Genomic DNA, 23,532 nt, shown 5'->3' on the forward strand with positions numbered 1-23,532 from the left:
AACTAGTAACGATAAAAAGGATGTTACAGATGAAAGGATCAATCTTGATGTTGAAACAAAACAAAAAAGTCAAATAGATTTATCACAAAATTATGTGAGCCAGATGGAGAATTATTCAACCATTCTTTATGTCATTTTTATATTTCAGCCAGAAAGTGTTATACATTATAGGGTGGTATTTCAGTTGCAAATAACTTATATATTTTTGTTTTGTTTTACAAATATCAAAAGTTAACACAGATTTGAAATTTAAAAATCAAGCTTTCTACAACTGTTTATTTTGAAAAAAGATTAGTTATGTACCTTTGGAGAAAAATTGTTTATAAAAACAGCAAGTCTAGTTAACTCAAATATCTTCGCTACAGCGGTTATGCAGAAATATAGGGAAATCATAACATAGTTGCTTGCAGAGAAAAGTTGTCATAAGACAGGTATTTCAGTTTAGTAATATATTACCAAACACCTCTGGAAAAGAAAATGATTCATTGAAACACACATTTAGAATAGATTACTTTTTTAATTCCATGATTGAAAAATTAGTTTTCGATCTGCGCACAACCGAAAGTTGGTAAGTTATACAGGGTCACACAGTACACTGTTTGTGTGTCATACACTGTTGGTGTGTCATACATGGTCACACAGCACTCTGTTGGTGTGTCATACAGGGTCACACAGTACACTACTGGTGTGTCATACATGGTCACACAGCACTCTGTTGGTGTGTCATACATGGTCACACAGCACTCTGTTGGTGTGTCATACAGGATCACACAGTACACTGCTGGTGTGTCATACATGGTCACACAGCGCTCTGTTGGTGTGTCATACATGATCACACAGCACTCTGTTGGTGTGTCATACAGGATCAGATAGCACTCTGTTGGCGTGTCATACATGGTCACACAGCACTCTGTTGGTGTATCATACAGGGTCACACAGTACACTGCTAGTGTGTCATACATCGTCACATAGCACTCTGTTGGTGTGTCATACATGGTCACACAGTACATTGTTGGTGTGTCATACATGGTCACACAGTAGACTTGGTGTGTCATGCATGGTCACACAGTAGACTGTTGGTGTGTCATAACATGGTCACACAGTAGACTTGGTGTGTCATGCATGGTCACACAGCACTCTGTTGGTTTGTCAGAGTAACATACATCACAATATACAAAACTTTACCGATATATCTGAAAAATTGTATCTGTAAAGTCGTCAAAATGATATAAAAATAGAAATTCTCATCATTTTAATGGCAATTTTAATCTTTTCACCAAATTAACAAAACCTATACGTTCTCCAAATATGGACAGACGAGCACCGAACTTAAATATTTGCTAGAACCAAGTAAGATTTCTTGGGAAATCAACCATTTTTTTTTTTAAATTAGGACACTTCTGTAAAATCAATTTTATCAAATATATATCTATATATGTGAGTTTGTTACACTATCATGTATCAAGGAATATTCATGTTGCTCATCTTATTTTGAAGATAAATATACAGTAAATATGATTTTTGTTTGGAAAAACAGTCAGGCTTTGGAGAATTTGAAGTATACCTTGTTCCTGATTGTGATATTTCTATATTGGATCGCATTTCATCTCCACAATAAAAATGACAACCGACAACTTCGCCATGATAATTTGTTTTGTCAAAAAATTAGAAATTTTTTTTTAAAAAATATGCGTTAAAATAAATTGCCATTATTAAAAACCTTAAGAAACAAATATTTATACACATTTGTGTACAGGGAAAAGGTTCAGCATTCGTTACAAATTGTTTATTGTCACCTCTAATCAGAAGTTTTCATTGTTTTTACGTGAGACTGATATCAAGAATTTTGCCAACATGATAGTACTGCATTCCACAGAGATCGTCATCACTTTGCCTTGTCGACAAGTTTATTATCCAGTGTTTCTAAAAACTTCCGGTTAATATCACAAAATCAAACACCTTCATGTGACCAAGATCCAAGTTATGAAAATAATAATAATTATATCATTCTGATAAATAACACCTTTATTGTCCATCAGATGTTTTAAGCACAATCAATCCTGTGCTTCAGATCTAGTGATTGTGGTTTCGAGAAATTACTAAGCAAAAGGTAAATAACATTTCAGTTTCTCATCTGTGTTACCCGGGAAATGAGAATATAACCGTGCGCACACCTGTAGGAACAGGAAAATAAAATCTAATCTGGATGTAGTATTTGTTGATGTCCAGTGCTGGAGTTGGTATTGTTTTCATCACAGAGACTAGATAACCAGACATGGTATTGACACCATAAGTCACCTGTCACACACGCAACTGACTACATAGATATTTACGGGGGCTATTGTCAATAATTTCTGTGTGTGATAAAAGATATCACTGTACAAAATACACGGGTAAGAAAATATCATCATCATCATCATCATCATCATCATCATCATCATCATCATCATCATCATCATCATCATCATCTTCTTCTTCTTCATCAGCATCATCATCTTTGTTGTCGTCCAACTGGAGTTATGTTTGAGAGTTGCATGTGATTTTACTTTGAAAGTCCTTATTTTGTCATTGGCCACAATTTAAATAGTTTTTAACTAATGACACAATAGTGTCACCACTGATGGTTACTACACAATAGTGTCACCACTGATGGTTACAACACAATAGTGTCACCACTGATGGTTACAACACAATAGTGTCACCACTGATGGTTACAACAAAATAGTGTCACCACTGATGGTTACTACACAATAGTGTCACTACTGATGGTTACTACACAATGGTGTCACCACTAATGGCTACTACACAATAGTGTAACCACTGATGGTTACTACACAATAGTGTCACCACTGATGGTTACTACACAATAGTGTCACCACTGATGGTTACTACACAATAGTGTCACCACTGATGGGTACAACACAATAGTGTCACCACTGATGGTTACAACACAATAGTGTCACCACTGATGGTTACTACACAATGGTGTCACCACTGATGGTTACTACACAATAGTTTCACCACTGATGGGTACAACACAATAGTGTCACCACTGATGGTTACTACACAATAGTGTCACCACTGACGGTCACTACACAATAGTTTTACCACTGATCGTCAAAACACAATCATGTCACCACTGATGGTTACTACGCAATAGTGTCACCACTGTTGGTAACTACACAATAGTGTCATCACTGACTGTCACTACACAACGGTGTCACCACTGATGGTTACTACACAATAGTGTCACCACTGATAGTTACTAAACAATAGTTACTAAACAATAGTGTCACCACTGATGGTTACTACACAATAGTGTCACCACTGATGGGTACAACACAATAGTGTCACCACTGATGGTTACTACACAATAGTGTCACCACTGATGGGTACAACACAATAGTGTCACCACTGATGTTACTACACAATAGTGTCACCACTGATGGTTACAACACGATAGTGTCACCACTGATGGTTACTAAACGATATTGTCATCACTGTTGGTAACTACACAGTAGTGTCACCACTGATGGTTACAACACAATAGTGTCACCACTGATGGTTACTACACAATAGTGTCACCACTGATGGTTACTACACAATAGTGTCACCACTGATGGTTACTTCACAACAGTGTCACGAATTACGGTCAATACACAAAAGTGTCGACCACCGATGGCAACTACACAATAGTGTCACCACCGATGGTTACTACATAAAAGTGTCACCACTGATGGTTACTACACAATAGTGTCACCACTGATGGTTACAACACAATAGTGTCACCACTGATGGTTACTACACAATAGTGTCACCACATTTAACGATCAATTGACAACAGTGAATCACAGGAACTAGAGTTGACATCCAGCGGTCTCCTGATAACACGTGACACCTGGTAATAACAGGGACTTGTGTAATCATCTTGTGGCATTCTGATAATATGTAACACCGAGAAATCACTGAGACTTGTGAATACATTTAAGGATCTCCTAATAATATGTGACACTGGGGAATCACAGGGGCTAGTGAACTCATCTATCAGTATTATGAAAGTATATGACAATTGTGTTATCAGCTATTGGTATCCTGACAATATGTCACATCTGGGAATCACAGTGACTTGTCATGTCATCTAAAGTGTCCTGATATTATGTCACACTGGGGAATCAATGGGACTTGTCAACAATGTTCTGATAACATATGACAACGGGCGATCACAGAGACTTGTGGAGTCATCTAGCAGTGTTCTGATATGTCACATGAAGGAATCAGTGGGACAATGTTCTGATAAGTGACAAAGGGGAATCACAGGGTATTTTGTAGTCATCTAGCAGTATTATAATAGTATGTGACACCAGGGAATCACAGGGACTTGTGGAGTCATCTAGCCATGTCCTGATAATATGTCACACCAAGGAATCAGTGGGACTTGTCGTGTGAACTATTGGTATCATGAAATCTTTTGTCACATGAGGACTTATGGGGACTTGTCAGACTATGTTCTGATAATATGTCACACTAGGGAATGACAGGGACTTGTGGAGATATCTAATGGTATCCTGATAATATGTGACACCTAACAATCACAGGGACTTGTTTGATAATGTTCTGATAATATGTGACATTGTGGAACCACAGGGACTTATGGAGTAATCTAATGGACTCCTGATAATGTTACAACGGAGAATAACATTTATTCAATATTGAGAAGATCTTTAGTTCGCCTGATGATTATTACACACTTGCCATTACGATATCTTTGATATTGTTAAACGGTTTTCCCCGTAATGTCTTCGAGAAACACAGTGTGTGGGGGTGTACGCTCGCATGTTCAGATGCCAACACTTTCAAAAATGAGATATCTTTATAACACAGAATGTTTACTTGAAAGAGATAAGATTTGAACGTCACCACAAGATAAAGATCTCCATGTTGTCCTTACTCTGAACAGGTGCACAAATAGGTTATCATTGTATTGTTAACTACATTTTTCAATATTTTATGGAATGATCTCCGAGTAATATATTTCTCTGCTGATTAAATGGTGTACATTCAAACTTTGTAGCTTGGATACAGTTTCTACATTTTTGTTTAATTACAATAAAAAAAATTCTCAATATAATACAGGTAATGAAAAAGTAATAATATTCGCAAACAACCTGGTATCTTACATCTAACACATATCTTTTTATAATGTATGAATTTTAATGGTTTTGTGTGGGATCCCAAAATGCATTTGACACAACATACCTGCCATACAATCTTGTTTCCTTGCTTTTAAAAAGAATCCACCAAATGGTATTTGCGACACGCATTGAAAATATGGGGCATGTACACCAGCCGACAGATGATCTCAGCCTTTCTATTGTAATATTTGTGTTAATACTTGAGTATTCAAGCATCCTGTATCATCAGATCCCTAAGTATTCTGATACTGTCGAATAGGAGCCTGGAGTACTCCGACATCCTGTTAAATCACACTCCGGAATTTTTTGACACATATATAACAGAAAAATGTCAATAGAAAAAATAAAACACCAATGTAATTTCAAGGTATTTTATTGCAGATAAAGTGACAAATATACAATATACAGTGTACAGAGATAGGGATACAGTATACATGTAGAGTATAAGACTATAGATCATGTCTAAATATACAGCTAAACTGTTTATTGATTTAAATTGGAATAAAGAAAAAGGACATGCAATGTTTGAACATACTAAAGTGAATTTCACTGTAGTAGTACTGTAACAATGCTGTACTGTAGTAGTACTGTAACACACTGCTGTACTGTAGTAGTGCTGTTACACACTGCTGTACTGTAGTAGTTTTACATTGTCTAAATATACAGCTAAACTGTTTATTGATTTAAATTGGAATAAAGAAAAAGGACATGCAATGTTTGAACATACTAAAGTGAATTTCACTGTAGTAGTACTGTAACAATGCTGTACTGTAGTAGTACTGTAACACACTGCTGTACTGTAGTAGTGCTGTAACACACTACTGTACTGTAGTAGTACTGTTACAAACTGCTGTACTGTAGCAGTACTGTAACACTGCTGTACTGTAGTAGTACTGTTACACACTACTGTATTGCAGTAGTACTGTTACACACTGCTGTACTGTAGTAGTACTGTTACACACTGCTGTACTGTAGTAGTACTTTTACAAACTGCTGTACTGTAGCAGTACTGTAACACTGCTGTACTGTAGTAGTACTGTTACACACTACTGTATTGCAGTAGTACTGTTACACACTGCTGTACTGTAGTAGTACTGTAACACACTGCTGTACTGTAGTAGTACTGTTACACACTGCTGTACTGTAGTAGTACTGTTACACACTGCTGTACTGTAGTAGTACTGTTACACACTGCTGTACTGTAGTAGTACTGTTACACACTGCTGTACTGTAGTAGTACTGTTACACACTGCTGTACTGTAGTAGTACTGTAGTAGTACTGTAGTAGTACTGTTACACACTGCTGTACTGTAGTAGTACTGTTACACACTGCTGTACTGTAGTAGTACTGTTACACACTGCTGTACTGTAGTAGTACTGTTACACACTGCTGTACTGTAGTAGTACTGTTACACACTGCTGTACTGTAGTAGTACTGTTACACACTGCTGTACTGTAGTAGTACTGTTACACACTGTACTGTAGTAGTACTGTTACACACTGCTGTACTGTAGTAGTACTGTTACACACTGCTGTACTGTAGTAGTACTGTTACACACTGCTGTACTGTAGTAGTACTGTTACACACTGCTGTACTGTAGTACTACTGTTACACTCTGCTGTACTGTAGTAATACTGTTACACACTGTACTGTAGTAGTACTGTTACACACTGCTGTACTGTAGTAGTACTGTTACACACTGTACTGTAGTAGTACTGTTACACACTGCTGTACTGTAGTAGCACTATTATACACTGTACTGTAGTAGTAATATTACACACTGTATTGTAGTAGTACTGTTACACACTGCTGTACTGTAGTAGTACTGTTACACACTGCTGTACTGTAGTAGTACTGTTACACACTGCTGTACTGTAGTAGTACTGTTACACACTGCTGTACTGTAGTAGTACTGTTACACACTGCTGTACTGTAGTAGTACTGTTACACACTGCTGTACTGTAGTAGTACTGTTACACACTGCTGTACTGTAGTAGTACTGTAGTAGTACTGTTACACACTGCTGTACTGTAGTAGTACTGTTACACACTGCTGTACTGTAGTAGTACTGTTACACACTGCTGTACTGTAGTAGTACAGTAACACTGCTGTACTGGTTACACACTGCTGTACTGTAGTAGTACTGTTACACACTGCTGTACTGTAGTAGTACTGTTACACACTGCTGTACTGTAGTAGTACTGTTACACACTGCTGTACTGTAGTAGTACTATTACACACTTCTGTAATGTAGTAGTACTGTAACACTGCTGTACTTTAGTATAACTGTAACACTGCCGTACTGTAGTAGTACTTTTTCACACTGTACTGTAGTAGTACTGTTACACGCTGTACTGTAGTAGTACTGTAACACTGCTGTACTGTAGTAGTACTGTAACACTGCTGTACTGTAGTAGTACTGTCACACACTGCTGTACTGTAGTAGTACTGTTACACACTGCTGTACTGTAGTAGTACAGTAACACTGCTGTACTGTAGTAGTACTGTTACACACTGCTGTACTGTAGTAGTACAGTAACACTGCTGTACTGTAGTAGTACTGTTACACACTGCTGTACTGTAGTAGTACTGTTACACACTGCTGTACTGTGGTAGTTTTACATTGTCTAAATATACAGCTAAACTGTTTATTGATTTAAATTGGAATAAAGAAAAAGGACATGCAATGTTTGAACATACTAAAGTGAATTTCACATTGTTTTTTACATACAGATATATGTAGTTTACAAAGTGAAGGATGTGGATGGTGAAAAACAAAAATACATTTCTTCAATAAACATCATCATTTATTTAAACATTATTGTCTTCATGACATGTAGATATTAATTACAATGTTAGTTACCATGGTAACTCACCAGAGTAACATATATCCGTCACACTGCTGTACTGTAGTAGTACTGTAACACTGCTGTAATGTAGTAGTACTGTAACACTGCTGTACTGTAGTAGTACTGTTACACACTGCTGTACTGTAGTAGTACTGTAACAATGCTGTACTGTAGTAGTACTGTAACACACTGCTGTACTGTAGTAGTACAGTAACACTGCTGTACTGTAGTAGTACTGTAACACACTGCTGTACTGTAGTAGTACAGTAACACTGCTGTACTGTAGTAGTACTGTAACACTGCTGTACTGTAGTAGTACTGTTACACACTGCTGTACTGTAGTAGTACTGTAACAATGCTGTACTGTAGTAGTACTGTAACACACTGCTGTACTGTAGTAGTACTGTAACAATGCTGTACTGTAGTAGTACTGTAACACACTGCTGTACTGTAGTAGTACTGTAACACACTGCTGTACTGTAGCAGTACTGTAACACTGCTGTACTGTAGTAGTACTGTAACACTGCTGTACTGTAGTAGTACTGTAACAATGCTGTACTGTAGTAGTACTGTTACACACTGCTGTACTGTAGTAGTGCTGTAACACTGCTGTACTGTAGTAGTACTGTAACAATGCTGTACTGTAGTAGTACTGTTACACACTGCTGTACTGTAGTAGTGCTGTAACACACTGCTGTACTGTAGTAGTACTGTTACAAACTGCTGTACTGTAGCAGTACTGTAACACTGCTGTACTGTAGTAGTACTGTTACACACTACTGTATTGCAGTAGTACTGTTACACACTGCTGTACTGTAGTAGTACTGTTACACACTGCTGTACTGTAGTAGTACTGTTACACACTGCTGTACTGTAGTAGTTTTACATTGTCATCCTCAAACACTACCCACAGAACATCCTCCCTGTCTACACCTACTTCCCATGCCCCCAGTGGTTCTGTGTATATGATTCTGAGGAACTCACCACCTCCACTGAGGAGTAGGACCCTACAGTTGCTTAAATCCCCTATGATGAGGTTCCCCACACTGTCATACACCACACACCAGGGGTTAAATAGTTCATCTTCTGTTTCTGGTGTTTGTTTATATGCACTGGGGATGTCACCTCTATATACAAACAGTTCCTGGAAATCAGCATCCATGACAACAACATGTCTGTCTCCATCACCACTGTCACTTTCATCGTTGAAATCAATCACTGTGACATTGTGAGTTACTGGACACTCTGCCATCTTGTACAGTGTATGTAGTAATGGTTTCCGTGTCCTTCTGGTCATTGTAGTGAGCACCATTTGACCTTGTGTGGTAAATTTCGAGATGTGCTTGTTCATTCCAACAATGATATGGTTACTGGCTGTAACACATATACACCTGGGGAACTCCTTGGTTCTGAATTTGTTTGTAAGTTGTCCTGATGCCAGTTCCATAATGTTTTTTTTCTCGTCACAGACCCACAGTGTGTGTGTTGTGGGTGATAGACTGATGTAATTGATGACAGCCGTATGTTTGACCTCCTGTACTACTTTACCCTCCCTGTTTAAGAGAGTTAATGTATCACTTAAATAGTTACAGGTCCACACCTGACCATCAGTGGTGGGACATACAGACGAAATGCAACATGGAGATTCCCATTCCTTCATCACTATGGTCTCTAACCATAGTTTTTTACTTGTCACTGCTTTCTTCCCTTTTACTCCTGTTTGTTGTTGTTTAGAGGATTGCCCCTGTTCATCTGGTGCTGAGACTGACCGATCCTGGTCAATCGATGTTTGACCTGAGGTGGTAACTGTCCCTAAGGCCTGTTGTAGATAATGGTGAGGATTTGTGTTAGGTGTGAAGCTGGTTGTACCTAGGACAGGTTTTACAGGGAAATTTAATGAGGGATATATTTCTGTGTCATAGATGTCCAGGTGAGAACCACGTTGAAGGGTCACCTGACAATCCTGTAATTGTTGTTTCAGCTGTTTGTCGTACATCTCCAGTTCATTTTTGTATTTCTGTATCAGCCTAGTGTTGTCCTCTTCCATCTGTTTATAAATAGAGAGTGTCTGTGTTGTATGTAGATCGAGTTCATGTTTTAATTTATCTGTTTGAGTTTTTAGTTGGAGTGAAAGTTTCTCAAAATTACTGGTGTTGTCTTTAAGTAGTATATCAGCAGAGGTGATATATTCCCCGACTTTTACCAGGTCATTTTGTTCTGTTTTTTCAATGAAGTTTTCAATATCTTGTTTCTTTTGAGGAGTAATTGCACTGAGCTGACAAACAGGGTGACTTCCGTGAGTTGTCAACATACATGTTAGGCAGATAAGTTGATCACATTTCTCACAATAAAGATCCAGTTGCCTCCCTTTATGTTCACTACAGGTGGACTGACCTTTTGGATGGAAAAAGGTTTGATTGATAGGTGTTGCCATGATGAAGATCAGAGAAATCTGAAAGGACAAAAATTACTAGTTATATATATTTATAGATGCTGAAATAACAAGAAACTAACACTGTCACAAGATGATAAAACACCCCAGAGAGATACTGGTGCTCACCATTGTTTGATATTAATCTGTTATTCAAAAATTTGATTTTTCTCTTCTTGCCTCCATTTCAAATTTTCTCAAGGTTTAAAAGTTATTTTATCAAGAGGCCAAGTGACCTTGACAGTCACCTGAGATAAGCAATGTTGAATATAAACATTAAACGGTAGTTATCAAGTGTCATGAAATAGAAAGTGTGACAATGAATATAGTAGTCAGTATCTATACATGCATACCTTCAAACCTGTCATCCTATACTAATGATTCTTACAAAGTTTTTTCCAGCATTATGCTCAAACAGGCAATTTTTTTATGAAAATTACAGTAAAGTTTAAAAAAAACTTCCTTCCCAGGAAGAAATATGAGACCCATTTTGGTATTTAAAGCACCTTCCATGCTTCCATTCATACAGAGCGTTTGATTCTACCATACCTGAGTGTTGAGAAGGAATTTTTTAAAATTTAAGTCAATTTGACCCCTTTTGGCCCCACCCATCAGCCCCCGGGGGTCAGTCAGGATCAATAAGGGCATACCATCAAGTTGTTATCCTTCACTCACAATTCTAATCACGTTTGAAATATTTCAATGGAAATTAAACAAATTACACTCAGAAATCTATTTTTCCTATATAAATTATAGTAAACTTTATCCCCTCCCCACAGGGAAATGCGAGACCCTGGGGCCATAAAATTCACAATTTTGGTAAAGCACCTTAAGATTCATGAAGAGTATTTGATTCTTTCATCTCTGAGTATTGAGAAGAAAATTTTGAAATCCAAGTCAATTTGACCCCTTTTCGCCCCACCCCTCAGGCCCCTTTGGGGTAGAGACTGTAAAATTCACAATTTTGTTTGGTTCATCTTAGGCCAGGAAAGATTTCTGCAAATTTTATTGAAAATGGATTAGGAGTTTTTGAGAAGAAGTCAAAAAATGTTCAAAAGTTTACAGATGCACAACACGTCACAAGAAGGTGATTGCAATAGGTCAACATGAGAATTTGTCTCAGGTGACCTAAAAAGTTGTTTCTCTGATAAATTCCAAAATTAAACGGGCAGATTTAGGGACAAAAAGGGAACCTACATATGAAATCTGAGAAAGATCTGTTATTTACATCTCAAGAAATTGCAATAACTAACTTTCATTGTCAAAATGCAAGATGGCTACATCTGTTAAAGCCATTTTGTTTTTTGTTTTTTTCTGATCAAATCCAAAATCAAAAGACAAAAGGGCACAACTAGACACTTAGAGAAACCTACATGGATAAAATAAATCTAGTACTTTTCAAGAAATAGTGATAGCTGGAGCTGTTCACAGACGGTTGAGAGGCAAACAATTGATGGACGACAGACCACGGACGTAGGGCATTCTAAATAACCCACTACCTGATGATGGTGTGCTTATGAAATGTGTACAAGCATTGTATGTGTAAGATTGAGAGACATAATGTTATTGACATGTATATTCTGGTACATTTCACAATTTCATATTATAGTCCTTTCTTTAAATAAACGGATAAATACCTGGTTGTGACTAGTGATCCACATGTGCGAACTACCAGATAATATTAGTTCCTTGTTGTGGGTCGTTGCTATCAGTGACGATCAGGTGGGTAAATTGCACAGGTGACCTGTCGAAATTATTTTTAAAAGTTCTGCAGTTAAACTGTGGCGTAGTGTCAGATAACTACTGTGTTGACACGAGGTAATTTTACCTCTTTCTCATTAGATATCGAGCTAACTCCTGCCCTACATCAATATCAAAATTAACTTTCCACTTTCCTTCACCGTACTGATGAAATATTCATATTTTTGTTTAAAAACATACATATATAGAAACTATATGCGCATATCAATTACAAAACCAATTAAGTAAAAAAAACTAAGGGAATAAAAAATACACATTTGTGGTATACTCCAAGACCACGATACGGTGAATCATTTATGTGTAATTTACGGGATTCGTATCCTTAATGTTCGATAGTGGTAGAATAATTTTTAACCAATCAAATCAAAGAAAGAGCATTGCTGCAGAAAACAATATGGCATCATGATGAACGAACCTATTCGCCGACCTGATCAAATATCTCCCAAATCGAGTCCCCGGGGGTCTCGCTCACCGGCCTACCCCCGCGCGGACTCGTCTGGGACCCTCAGAACCACCATCAGTCTGGGAAGGGTGCCGTCGGTGATACATTCTGGACCTTTCTATCTCGTGAAAGATATGGGGTCTGGGACAGCCAGTGAGTTCACTTCAGCACATGTACATGTTGTTATATTTGGCCACTTGACAGCTGTATCCGGCCGAGCGAATATACTTTCAAGTTGCTCCATGTTGATGTATTATTGATCCATTGTCCATTTTAGAAACACTTCCTTGAAATTGACATCCTTCATATTAGCAACCCGCTGAACAAAACAAATGAATAATTCCTAAAAAGAGTATAGACGAAATTAGAAACCATTCAGACTGTGTTATAGGGAATTTCGTTTATTCTTATTTGTAGAACGTAAGATTGCTTTTTTATACCTTTTTACAATGTAAGTCTATGAACACTTAAATTGCGAACGACAATTCAACAGTCTAACACTACCTGCATCGGTCTGTTTCAAGTAGTTCTGTGTAGTGCCAGGCTGTTATTAGTGTAACTGGTAATGGCAATGCAATTTAATTTCTAAGCAGAGTAACTGGACACACTGGAATGACTTAAGCTAGCAAACTAAAGGTCTGAAATGGCTAGTGAGGCAAATCAACTTGTTTTACTTTGAAATGAATCCAAGACTTCTGGGTACATTGCGCATGCAGGAATTATTTTTTAGTTCACTGCACCCAAGGTGGATTTTTTTCTACCTTTTATGAACACCTCTGTTCTGTCTCTAAAATGAGTGTAGTCAATGAAAATGTATGTACCTATAACAGCATAATAAATATGAATATGAATCAGAGACTTTCTTTCACTCTGCACCAAATCAGTTTTATTTGTAGGGAAGCAATCAGACACAACACCAGTAACATTCAGAGTCACTCAAGGCATCTTTGGGCCCTACTGTTTTCCTCATTTACATTATATAATGACTTTCATGATGACAACATCATGTACAAGACAATATACAACATATGACACACTGAAACTACAATAAGACCTTGAGGCAGAATGACAATGAGAGACAGACTGACTTTTGACCTTTCATCGCAACAAATGCAACATCATTAGCATCGTATCAAAATGCAACAAATACATCACAATAACAACTCCATAACCATGCACTAGAACACACAGAATCAAGCAAATATTTAGTTATTTCATTACAAAAAAACCTACTCTGAGACAAATACAGCAACAACATCATAGCAAACACACAAAAAAAATCATTAGATTTTCAATATATGTAACTTGAAAATTAGCTCTATACAAATAAAAGGACATGCATACAAAGTACCAACTTTACCCAAACTAGATAGAATTCTGTACCCCTAAGAAGACCGCAGTATGTAGTGTACAGTAGGTCAGGACCAGGAACATATCATGTGGGAACTGGAAGAAAGGTGTAATAGAGGCTAATCTATTGTTAACAGCAAGCTTTTGTGTTCACTGAGCCGTGAAATCTGTGAAGCCCCTTCTCCTCACTTATAGCTGTTTTCTAATCTTGTTTACATGTGCTCAATTAAGTTCTATGTCAAAGCTAGCTTCAACTAAATGCTGGCTAGCCTAACTAGAACTTATAAAATGTAGGGTGATATTTCAGTTGTAAATAACATAAACATGTATTTTGTTTAAAAAATATCAAATGTTTGTTGAAATTATTTGTCATAAAAGTTAACATGTTCAGTTTAAAGGTTTTTCAGCCTTTTGCTACTGTTTATTTTGAAAATATTTCTGTATCTACTTAAAGTGTGTGCATATATATGCATATCAAGTCAACAGTAGTTACCAGGTGACTCAAATTCTCCTATCCATCTATTTTATGTCTCTGGCCTATTTGTATTTACATTATGCCCATAACATGATAAATTTGTTTATATACTCCATCAGTATGCAAATTAATCATTTTCAGGAAACATTCCATCTTTTCAAACTGTTCTTATTATCAGTACCATGACTTATGGAGCTACTTTTTGGGAATCACATGAAAGCTTCATTATAAGAGCATGTTATAGATTAGTATGGAGAGAGTCGGATTGATTGTAGCAGAATGTGTTCCAGGGTGATGAATTTTTCGCAGTACTGGATGTATTTTATAGAATTATAGTAATGAGAAATAGAGCATAATAAAAGCAACATGGAATAGTTTTGAATTTTGAAGGAATTATGGTTTCACTTTCACCATGACCCCATATAATGGTACATCAAGGTCTGTTACCCAGTATGAAGGTCTGTTGGAAATACAACCCTACTCTGTATTTACATAATTTAGCTTCAAAGCAGTTACAGGAATGATCAGTGAATGCATGATTTCGATAAACTGACATGATCCTATTCAACAAACCATCCCCGAGTATAGAGTTGATACAGTATATAGGTTATAACTTAAGTGACTCGCAACATCACACAGAATACATATGATAGACACTTCAGGGATGCAGTAATGAAGCTTATATTGATGGAGGTTCATTTTTCAAATGAGTGCCACTGTTGAATAACATAGTTAATTTTCTTACAACAATATGAAGGGAAGTTGATTTAGTTGATATTGTTGAATGTTAAATAGATCACAAATCTCAATATAATGATCCTTGTCATGTATAGTTTACTGCTGGATAAAGGGAGATAATTATTAATTACCCACCATAACTACCTTATCTACACCTAGTAATATGTTATTGTTATTGCAATAATATATTATGCATGTAGCCATCAATAATATCTGTAAGCCCTGCCCTATATGGGCTCTGTTTTGGACTTACAAAACCTTGTTTTTTCATTCCACATACTTTGATTACAATTTTTAATGTGGCATCATTAAAATTTCTGCAGATGTGAAGTGTACACCATTTGTACTGTACCAGATACCCTGAAGGTTTTGTCCACCTATGAAAATGCATACTTATGTTATTACTTCACTGTATGATTTTCTTATGTTAATAGATCCATCAGAGATGACTGGGAGTAACAACCTGATCATCCATTATGATCTAGAACATTCCTACAGCAAGTTCTGTAAGAAAGAGGGTAAAGAAGAACTCAGTGCATTCCTACCCAATCTGCCTGGCTACATAGATGCCCCCGGTATCAATGATAACAGGTATGAGTCCGTAGCAAAAGAATATTACTATTATTAAAACTATCCATAAGCTATAATAGGTTTTTGTGTAAGGGAAAAAAATCTTGATGGCTTTTATAAATCTTTGTAATTGTTTTGATATGTCTTTCTTTCTTTCTTTTTTTTCTTTCTTTTTTTTCTTTCTTTCTTTCTTTCTTTCTTTCTTTCTTTCTTTCACTTGAAGGATAAAATATCCAATGTTTTGTTATGGATTATGGAAGAATTAGATTTAAAACTTTATGTTATGTTAGGTGTTTATCTTTTAATATGACAAGGGAACCACATATTGCTATTGATACATATACCAGGTAGTCCAGGCCTGGACTTACTACAGGATAATAAAATAGGATTGGCCTGCAATCCAACATTACTGGATGAATATTGTAATGATGTTACTTATATCCTGGCACCAGTTGTCTTACATGAACAAAGAATAGAACCATATTTGTTTATGCTTTACATAATCTAAATTATTCTGACATTAAATAACTTTTATATAGTGGTCTGGATGGACTAGTACTCCAAGCTGATATATAAGTCATTAGAATGTCAGAATAATTTGGTCTGTACTTAACATTGTAAATTATATCTGTTCATAATAACAAACATTTAAATTCTTTTTTCCAGCTCTCTCCGGTCTCTAATAGATAAACCCCCCATCACTGGAAAGGAATTAAATCCTCTGTCTAACAGTTCTTTGACAGGCTTCCGTCTCCACCCTGGACCAGTACGTATTACACGACCTCAGGCCAATATGTGGCATTTAGTTGAAGCCTTTTTATAAATATGAAGTATTTTACAATGATTGATGACGTTTGAAAACTATCAATATTATTGATTTTTTATACTATTAGATTTGCATTTCTATGACAAATGATGAAATTGATACAAGTAATATTCTGATCTCAAAAATTCAAATGTTGATGAATATCGAAAGCATTCGGTTGTGTAATTGAATTAATTGCAGAAATTACTTCTAAAAAGCAATTACAATGTCAAAATAAAACTCTTCTTCTTTTTCAAATGATGAAATTTTAAACTTCTACAGAGTTCTTACTTAAAATGCAGAGATACTGAAAGATAACACACTCTCGTTGTCTTTCTGATGTAAACTGAAAATGCATGAATATTAATAGTAAAATGTAAGAATTTGGATTTTTAAAAAAAATTGATAAAGATTTTGTGCATTTTGACACAATAATGTACCTGAAAAAAGAAGAATCTATCACTTGTGTATGTTAGAGATTGATCAATCTCATTGTCAGGCTGACATTCTGTAACATCTCATCAGTGTCAGGCTGACATTCTGTCAAATCTCAGTGTCAGGCTGACATTCTGTAACATCACATCAGTGTCAGACAGACATTCTGTAATATCTCAATGTCAGGCTGACATTCTGTAACATCTCAGTCTCATTCTGTCATTCTGTAATATCTCCTTGCTGGATGAGATTTGTCACAGAATGTTAGCCCTTAACTTAAATGAATCCATCTCAAACACAAATAATGATCAGATCCTCTGTTAGACTGTGTTATCTTCTCTGTTCTGAGATATCAGGCAACAGAGAATTTTCAGTTTTATTTTCAATTTTAATTTGTAAATTTTAATTACATAGTTATCAAAATGCTGAAGTAACATGCTACTGTATATCAAGAATGTTTTAAGGAAATTTTTGTAATAAAAGAAAATTTTGACTTGTTCGTTTTTCAAATAGTGCTTTGATATATGCAGTAATGTCAGCTCTTTACATTATTCTTTTAGCTGCCAGAACAGTATAGGTTTATGAACCAGATGCCAAAGAAAAAGCCAAAACCCAAGCGGAAAAAAGATGAAAAAACAAGTGCTTTGCAGGACTATCCAGGTGCGGAAGGGTTATTGATAATATTTAGTTGTATAGGATTGTTAAAGCGACAGAAAATAATAAACTGATGTTCCCCGTCTTGTTTTCTGATTTCTCCTTATTGAAATTTTGACCCTAAAAGACATCAGCTCTATAATAGATAATATACTGTAATTGAAAACATTACTTTGAAATGAAGTTAGATACAAGAAAAATTGGGATTTGTACTGTGTAGGCGTTTTTGTTGAAATTTTGCTGTTGACACTGCTTGATTGAATGAATTGATATCATTTTTCTTACTTTTTAAAATCTTTCGCTCATCTTGTCGTCTAATATTGTCATGATACATGCATTGATATTAGACATCAAAGACTCTTGCTTTCCAATGGACAGTGGTGATATTAGCATAAAACAATCAAGGATAGATACAATGTGATGTGAAGAAGATAATTGTGAAACATTTGTAGATTACGTAAATAATTTTGCAATGCAGTAATGCTATTTTGTCTGAATAACATATCAATCCTAAGTATGTTATATATGTATAGATATATATATCTGAGACATTATATTCTTGTTTACAGATAATCCCGTAGAAAGTGGCCATGATAAAAAGACAAAGAAACCAAAACATGATACAGAGAAACAGAAACGCAAAAAGAAGAAAAAGAAAAAAGTGAAGGAAAAAGATGAAGGTAAAATTTCACTACAGATAGTGCTGGTTTGTTTCTTGAGAAATCTCAATTACTCAAATGTTTTGGGAACACACATGATTCTGTTTATATCCCTACCCTGCTGAAAGATCTCAATGACTCAGTGTTGTGGAGAAGAAAGATAATAACCACTGTTTAAGATTTCACACTGCTTTGAGGACTTCACAAATGAACATTTAAGGGAAGAAACAGTGTTTAAAACTCCAATCTGTGATATCAGTGACTCAACATTACAGGGAAAAAATAATTAAAACATTGCTCATAGAAACAACATTGTTCATAATTACATTTCATAACTAAATTTTCCTTCAAGATCTTGTGAATTGAATATTACAAGCAAGAATATTATAAACACCTTCCCCTCATCCATGATCTTTTTATTTTATTTTTTTTTTTGTCAATTGGGGGGTGTGGCCCGCTGATCTGAAATCAAAGTATGCATATGATTATCCTTTTCTCCTGATGGGATTTCCATGTGGAATGTTTCTTACATACATGATTAGTACTATGAGATTGTTAGGATTTAGTAAGTGATTATTTCATTAGTTAACATCTCTTTGTTTTTTTCCATTTCAGAGTCACAGTCCTGAATCTGGTTTAGTATCTGTAGATCTGTGTTTTAAAGTGCAATACATGTAGAAGTGGAGTCTACAACCCTGTCAGAGCTGGCCTGGTTTTAATATACTAATTAAGGATGTTGTCTGGATTATGTGAGATTTGTGACATGCTTTGGATAAGAACAGGGTTTATCTGCTCATGTGACTGATTTTGGACTACACTGCCGTGTGACTGTTGTCATGTGACTGATTGGTTGTGTGACTGATTTTACATTACACTGAAATATACTTGGTAATCTTGATCATGTAATGATTTCAACATACACTGAAATGTTTTCTTGGATGTATGACTGTGTGAAAACAAGAGGGTACTTTGACACTGGAGTCAACTGGAGTCACATGTTAACCTGGATATGTCTTAGCTGAATATACTGGATTGTCAGTTCTGGATTTGTCCTTCCAGATATTCATTGTACTCATCAAACTGGAGTAATGTTAGTACTGGTGCTTGGACAATTATTGGAATGTCATTGTTCATTTGTTATCTGTAATGTTGATTGGAGAAAGTGGATTTTTTGTAGTCGCTATCTCTCAAACAATATCAGAAACCATTCTTTGGTAGCTTTTACTGTCTCAGGTTAGAAGTTCTAAGTGACAGGTTAAAAACAGTTATGAATTTTGATGGCATAGCATAAGATATTCATTTCAAAATGCAAAAACTTTGAACTACTTACATGTATGAATGTTTATTTTTCCTATAGAGAACTAGATTAAGGTTTGTAATACATATGAACCAGTTTTAAGGTGAGTCTGACATGTCTATCCAATGACATGGACTTGGTGTGTATATGGGAAAGAGACTTGATGTTAAAGATTTTCTATGCCCAAGTCATAACATGTTAATGAGAAGTTTTTCTATGTAATAAAATTGAAATGTGTATTTATCACCCTTGTTCTTTTTTACTTATTTGCCTTAGTAATTGGTAACTGTAGATACCTAAAAATGAAAAAGCTCCAACACAGAACTAACCACAGGGTACTTAGGATGTTTTGTTGGCAAGACAGAACAATGTGTATTACCCAAAATCTTCTGATACATCATCAAAATGATTCAGAAATACGAAATTGACCTGTGTCTATTCGAACAACAGGAAACGGAAAAAAAAAACAAAATAGATTCATCATAATGCTAGCGTGTATGGCTGATGATTAAAACATTCATTTTTTTGTTTTTTTTTTGTTTTTATCTCCAAACTATCATATATGACCGACGACTCTTACATATAACTATTTGAAGGGAGGTAATCCAATATGGCGGATGTAGAACTCAGGAATGATAACCCCAAGAATGGCATGTTCCTGCATATAATGTGCACCCCCTTTTTGACACGACAGTTTTAGCTTGAAAAAGTGTGCACTATACCGGAAATTTACTGTAGTCACTAATGGTTTCGTGATATCACTATTGTACACAAGAATGTGTATTAGTCACTAATGGCTTCGTGATGTCACTATTGTACACAACAATGTGTATTAGTCACTAATGGTTTCGTGATGTCACTATTGTACACAACAATGTGTAATAGTCACTAATGGCTTCGTGATGTCACTATTGTACACAACAATGTGTATTAGTCACTAATGGTTTCGTGATGTCACTATTGTACACAACAATGTGTATTAGTCACTAATGGTTTCGTGATGTCACTATTGTACACAACAATGTGTATTAGTCACTAATGGTTTCGTGATGTCACTATTGTACACAACAATGTGTAATAGTCACTAATGGTTTCGTGATGTCACTATTGTACAGAACAACTGGTATTAGTCACTAATGGTAACTGATTCATCAACAACCATAGTGACATTGTCAATAAGCAATCAGGAATGAGAACAAAATTTTACAATTTCACTTCTTCATTTTTAAAATGCAATTTATTCAGTTAAAAATTATTATTCCATTGACCAAAAATTTGAATGTCAGATGATGTTATACACACCCTACTGCTTCACTGTTGTCTGCAAACATAAACAAGAAAGATGACAACCTTCATTGGCAGCACCAAAGACAGCAATGGACAATCTTCCACATGTAGAGTGATTTGAATAGGGATTAGTATGTGTCTGAAGAAGCAATAGAAATGGCCAATAACATAAATAAGGCATGACTATAACATTGAAGCCTACCCCATTTCTTGTGCCAGTGATGAATGCCAATCCACTTTTGGTTTATCAGTCAATAAACCTTAATATTATTAGTAATATCTTTCACTGTATTGTGATAATTTTCATTTGATTGATTTGTTAAAACCTTAAAATGACTTCTTCTCGTTAACCGAATGGTGCAGAAGCGTGGTATGTGGTTGATAGGTGTCTTAGACGAAGCTCAACAAAGTTGGCTAAAAGAAATGACCTTGACCATTATTCAAGGTGACTGGGGTCGAATTTGTTAAAACATCAAAACAACTCCTGATTAACCAAGAGGCCTTCAAACATGTTTCAAAGATGAAACTCCACAAAGTTTGTTAAAATCATTCCTGATAAAACAAAATACCCAGAAGCTTGATATTTGGTTCCTAGGATGACACACATCACACTTTTTGAAATGACATTGACATACACAGTAGTCAAATTTGTGAAAACATTCAAAGAAAAATACCCAGAAACATGATATTTGACTGAGAGGTTCCTAGGATGAAGCATGATGAAGTTTGCAAAAATAAATTACCTCCATTCATATTCAAGTTACAGTGGTCAGATTTGTTAAAAACAAGATCTTTTGATTGACCAAAAGGCCTTCTGGTGTTTGGCAGAGAATCCTGATTAATTGTTTGAACAGAAATGACCTTGACCCTTATTCAAGATCACAGGGGTGTTCAAACCTTTAGTCAACTTCTGGTTAACCAAAATACCTAGAAGTTCATGATATTTGACTGATAGATTTAAAAAAGAAATGATGTTCAAGGCAACGTGAGTCAAATTTGTTAAAATCTTAGATGGTATGGCTTCTGATTAACCAAGAGGCCCTGAAACATATTTGGTTGCTAGGTTCCGAAGATGAAGCTCAACAAAGTCTGAAAAGAAATTGCCTTCAGCCTTTCAAGCAACTTTTGATTAACCAAAATACACAGAAACATGATATTTGACTGATAGGTTTCTAGGATGAAGCACAACGTTGTTTGCAAAAAGAAATGGCCTTGACCAATAATCAAGGTCACATAGTTCAAATTTGTTTAAATCTGTACATGACTTATTCTGGCTAGCCAAGTTGTCTATTAGTGGGATATTTGGCTGATGTTCATGGAATAAAGGCACACAATTTCGAAAAGGAAAGGTCATAGGGAACAATGTTGTTGAAACCTTCAAATACTCTACGATGAATTGCCAAAAGTTCCAGAAGTATGATATTTGGCAGACATGTTCATGAGATGAAGCTTATATAGAGAATACATTGTCAGTGTATTATAATATAAGTTGTATTTTGGTGAGGGTGAAGAAAATCAAAAGACTGCCACTGCAATTTTTCCATTTAAATGACTTCTTCTTAATAACCAAAATGCTCAGGTTACTGATGTTGTGCATTGAATGAAGGTCTACCAAGTTCGTTCCAAGTGAATCACCTTGACTCACTTTCAAGGTCACATGGGTCAAATGTGGTAACATATTCAAAGGACTTTTTTTTTTATAATCATATGGCCGAGGGGGTCGACATTGGTTGGGCATGTAACATGATGAAGGACTGGCAAGTTTGTTCAAGTGAATAACATTGACCCCCTTACAAGGGTATGGGTCAAAAGTGTTAACTAACAACTTCTCGGTAACCAAAAGGCCAGAGGTTATCATATTGGGTCTGGAGCATGCTGGATAAAGGGCTATCAAGCTTGTTTAACCGGATGACCTTGACCAACTCTCCAGGTCACATAGGGTAAACTATTCATTTTTTTATTTTTTTTTTTTTTATTTTTTTCTCAATAACCGAAACTCTGAATGTTCTGATATTGGCATTGTTACATGCTGGGAGGAAATGATGAAACGAATGACCTTGATCAACTTTTAAGATCACAGGAGTAAAATGTGTTAAGAACTTTAAATTTCTGCTTTTCAATATATGTGAACGGAAGTGCATAAAGGTTACTATTTTATTAGTGATATCTTGTTTACTTTTCTCTTTGATTTTTGCAAGGTACATCGCTGGAAGTACCATAACTATTCATATGTAAGTCACTGTGATCTATATTTCGACAGTTGGGATATTGGGTAAAACTACTGTTTCTAACGCATTTCTCTTTTCTCACATAGGATCTGCAAATATAGTGCGCTTATGTATTTGATAAAAGGTTATTCACAATCCATATTATGACTGCTTCATTTATGTGTGGGTGATTCTCAAGAAAGAAGATTATGACACCCATTTCTAACTTAACAAAAGAAATTCTGTAGTGACTTGGTCAGTAGAACATCGCATTGTAACCTCGGTCCTATGTTATGGTTGTCTTCTTGGGCAATATACCTTTATATTACGGACCTCCCGCATGTTGTTCAGTGGTGTAGCCACCAAACACTACAAGAAG

General features: G+C 35.8%; 2 protein-coding genes across 2 annotated transcripts; one reads left to right on the forward strand and one right to left on the reverse strand.

Moving 5' to 3' along the window:
* Positions 1–8,898: 8,898 nt before the first annotated feature.
* LOC132547688 (E3 ubiquitin-protein ligase TRIM45-like) lies at positions 8,899–10,476 on the reverse strand. The gene has a single exon (XM_060211525.1). It carries the CDS (start codon positions 10,474–10,476, stop codon positions 8,899–8,901), a length of 1,578 nt encoding a protein of 525 aa, XP_060067508.1.
* A 2,160-nt stretch (positions 10,477–12,636) lies between these two features.
* Positions 12,637–19,905, forward strand: LOC132546700 (mediator of RNA polymerase II transcription subunit 19-like). Its single transcript, XM_060210450.1, has 6 exons — positions 12,637–12,829; positions 15,674–15,830; positions 16,476–16,575; positions 17,610–17,709; positions 18,273–18,383; positions 18,978–19,905. The coding sequence occupies exons 1-6, from the start codon at positions 12,637–12,639 to the stop codon at positions 18,989–18,991; spliced, it is 675 nt and encodes a 224-aa protein (XP_060066433.1). The 3' UTR covers positions 18,992–19,905.
* Positions 19,906–23,532: the final 3,627 nt, after the last annotated feature.

This window comes from Ylistrum balloti, unplaced genomic scaffold (assembly GCF_031769215.1).
Source record: "Ylistrum balloti isolate Yb309-2 unplaced genomic scaffold, AGI_CSIRO_Ybal_v1 Utg369562, whole genome shotgun sequence".
Classification (NCBI taxonomy): domain Eukaryota; kingdom Metazoa; phylum Mollusca; class Bivalvia; order Pectinida; family Pectinidae; genus Ylistrum; species Ylistrum balloti.

What these genes read in the sequence shown, in the direction of transcription:
- LOC132546700 (XM_060210450.1), top strand. Translation starts at nt 12,637, where the DNA reads ATGATGAACGAACCTATTCGCCGACCTGATCAAATATCTCCCAAATCG. An exon ending in TATGGGGTCTGGGACAGCCA is followed by an intron (nt 12,830 to 15,673) that starts GTGAGTTCACTT and finishes TTATGTTAATAG; the next exon opens with ATCCATCAGAGATGACTGGG. An exon ending in CCCGGTATCAATGATAACAG is followed by an intron (nt 15,831 to 16,475) that starts GTATGAGTCCGT and finishes TCTTTTTTCCAG; the next exon opens with CTCTCTCCGGTCTCTAATAG.
- LOC132547688 (XM_060211525.1), bottom strand. Translation starts at nt 10,476, where the DNA reads ATGGCAACACCTATCAATCAAACCTTTTTCCATCCAAAAGGTCAGTCC.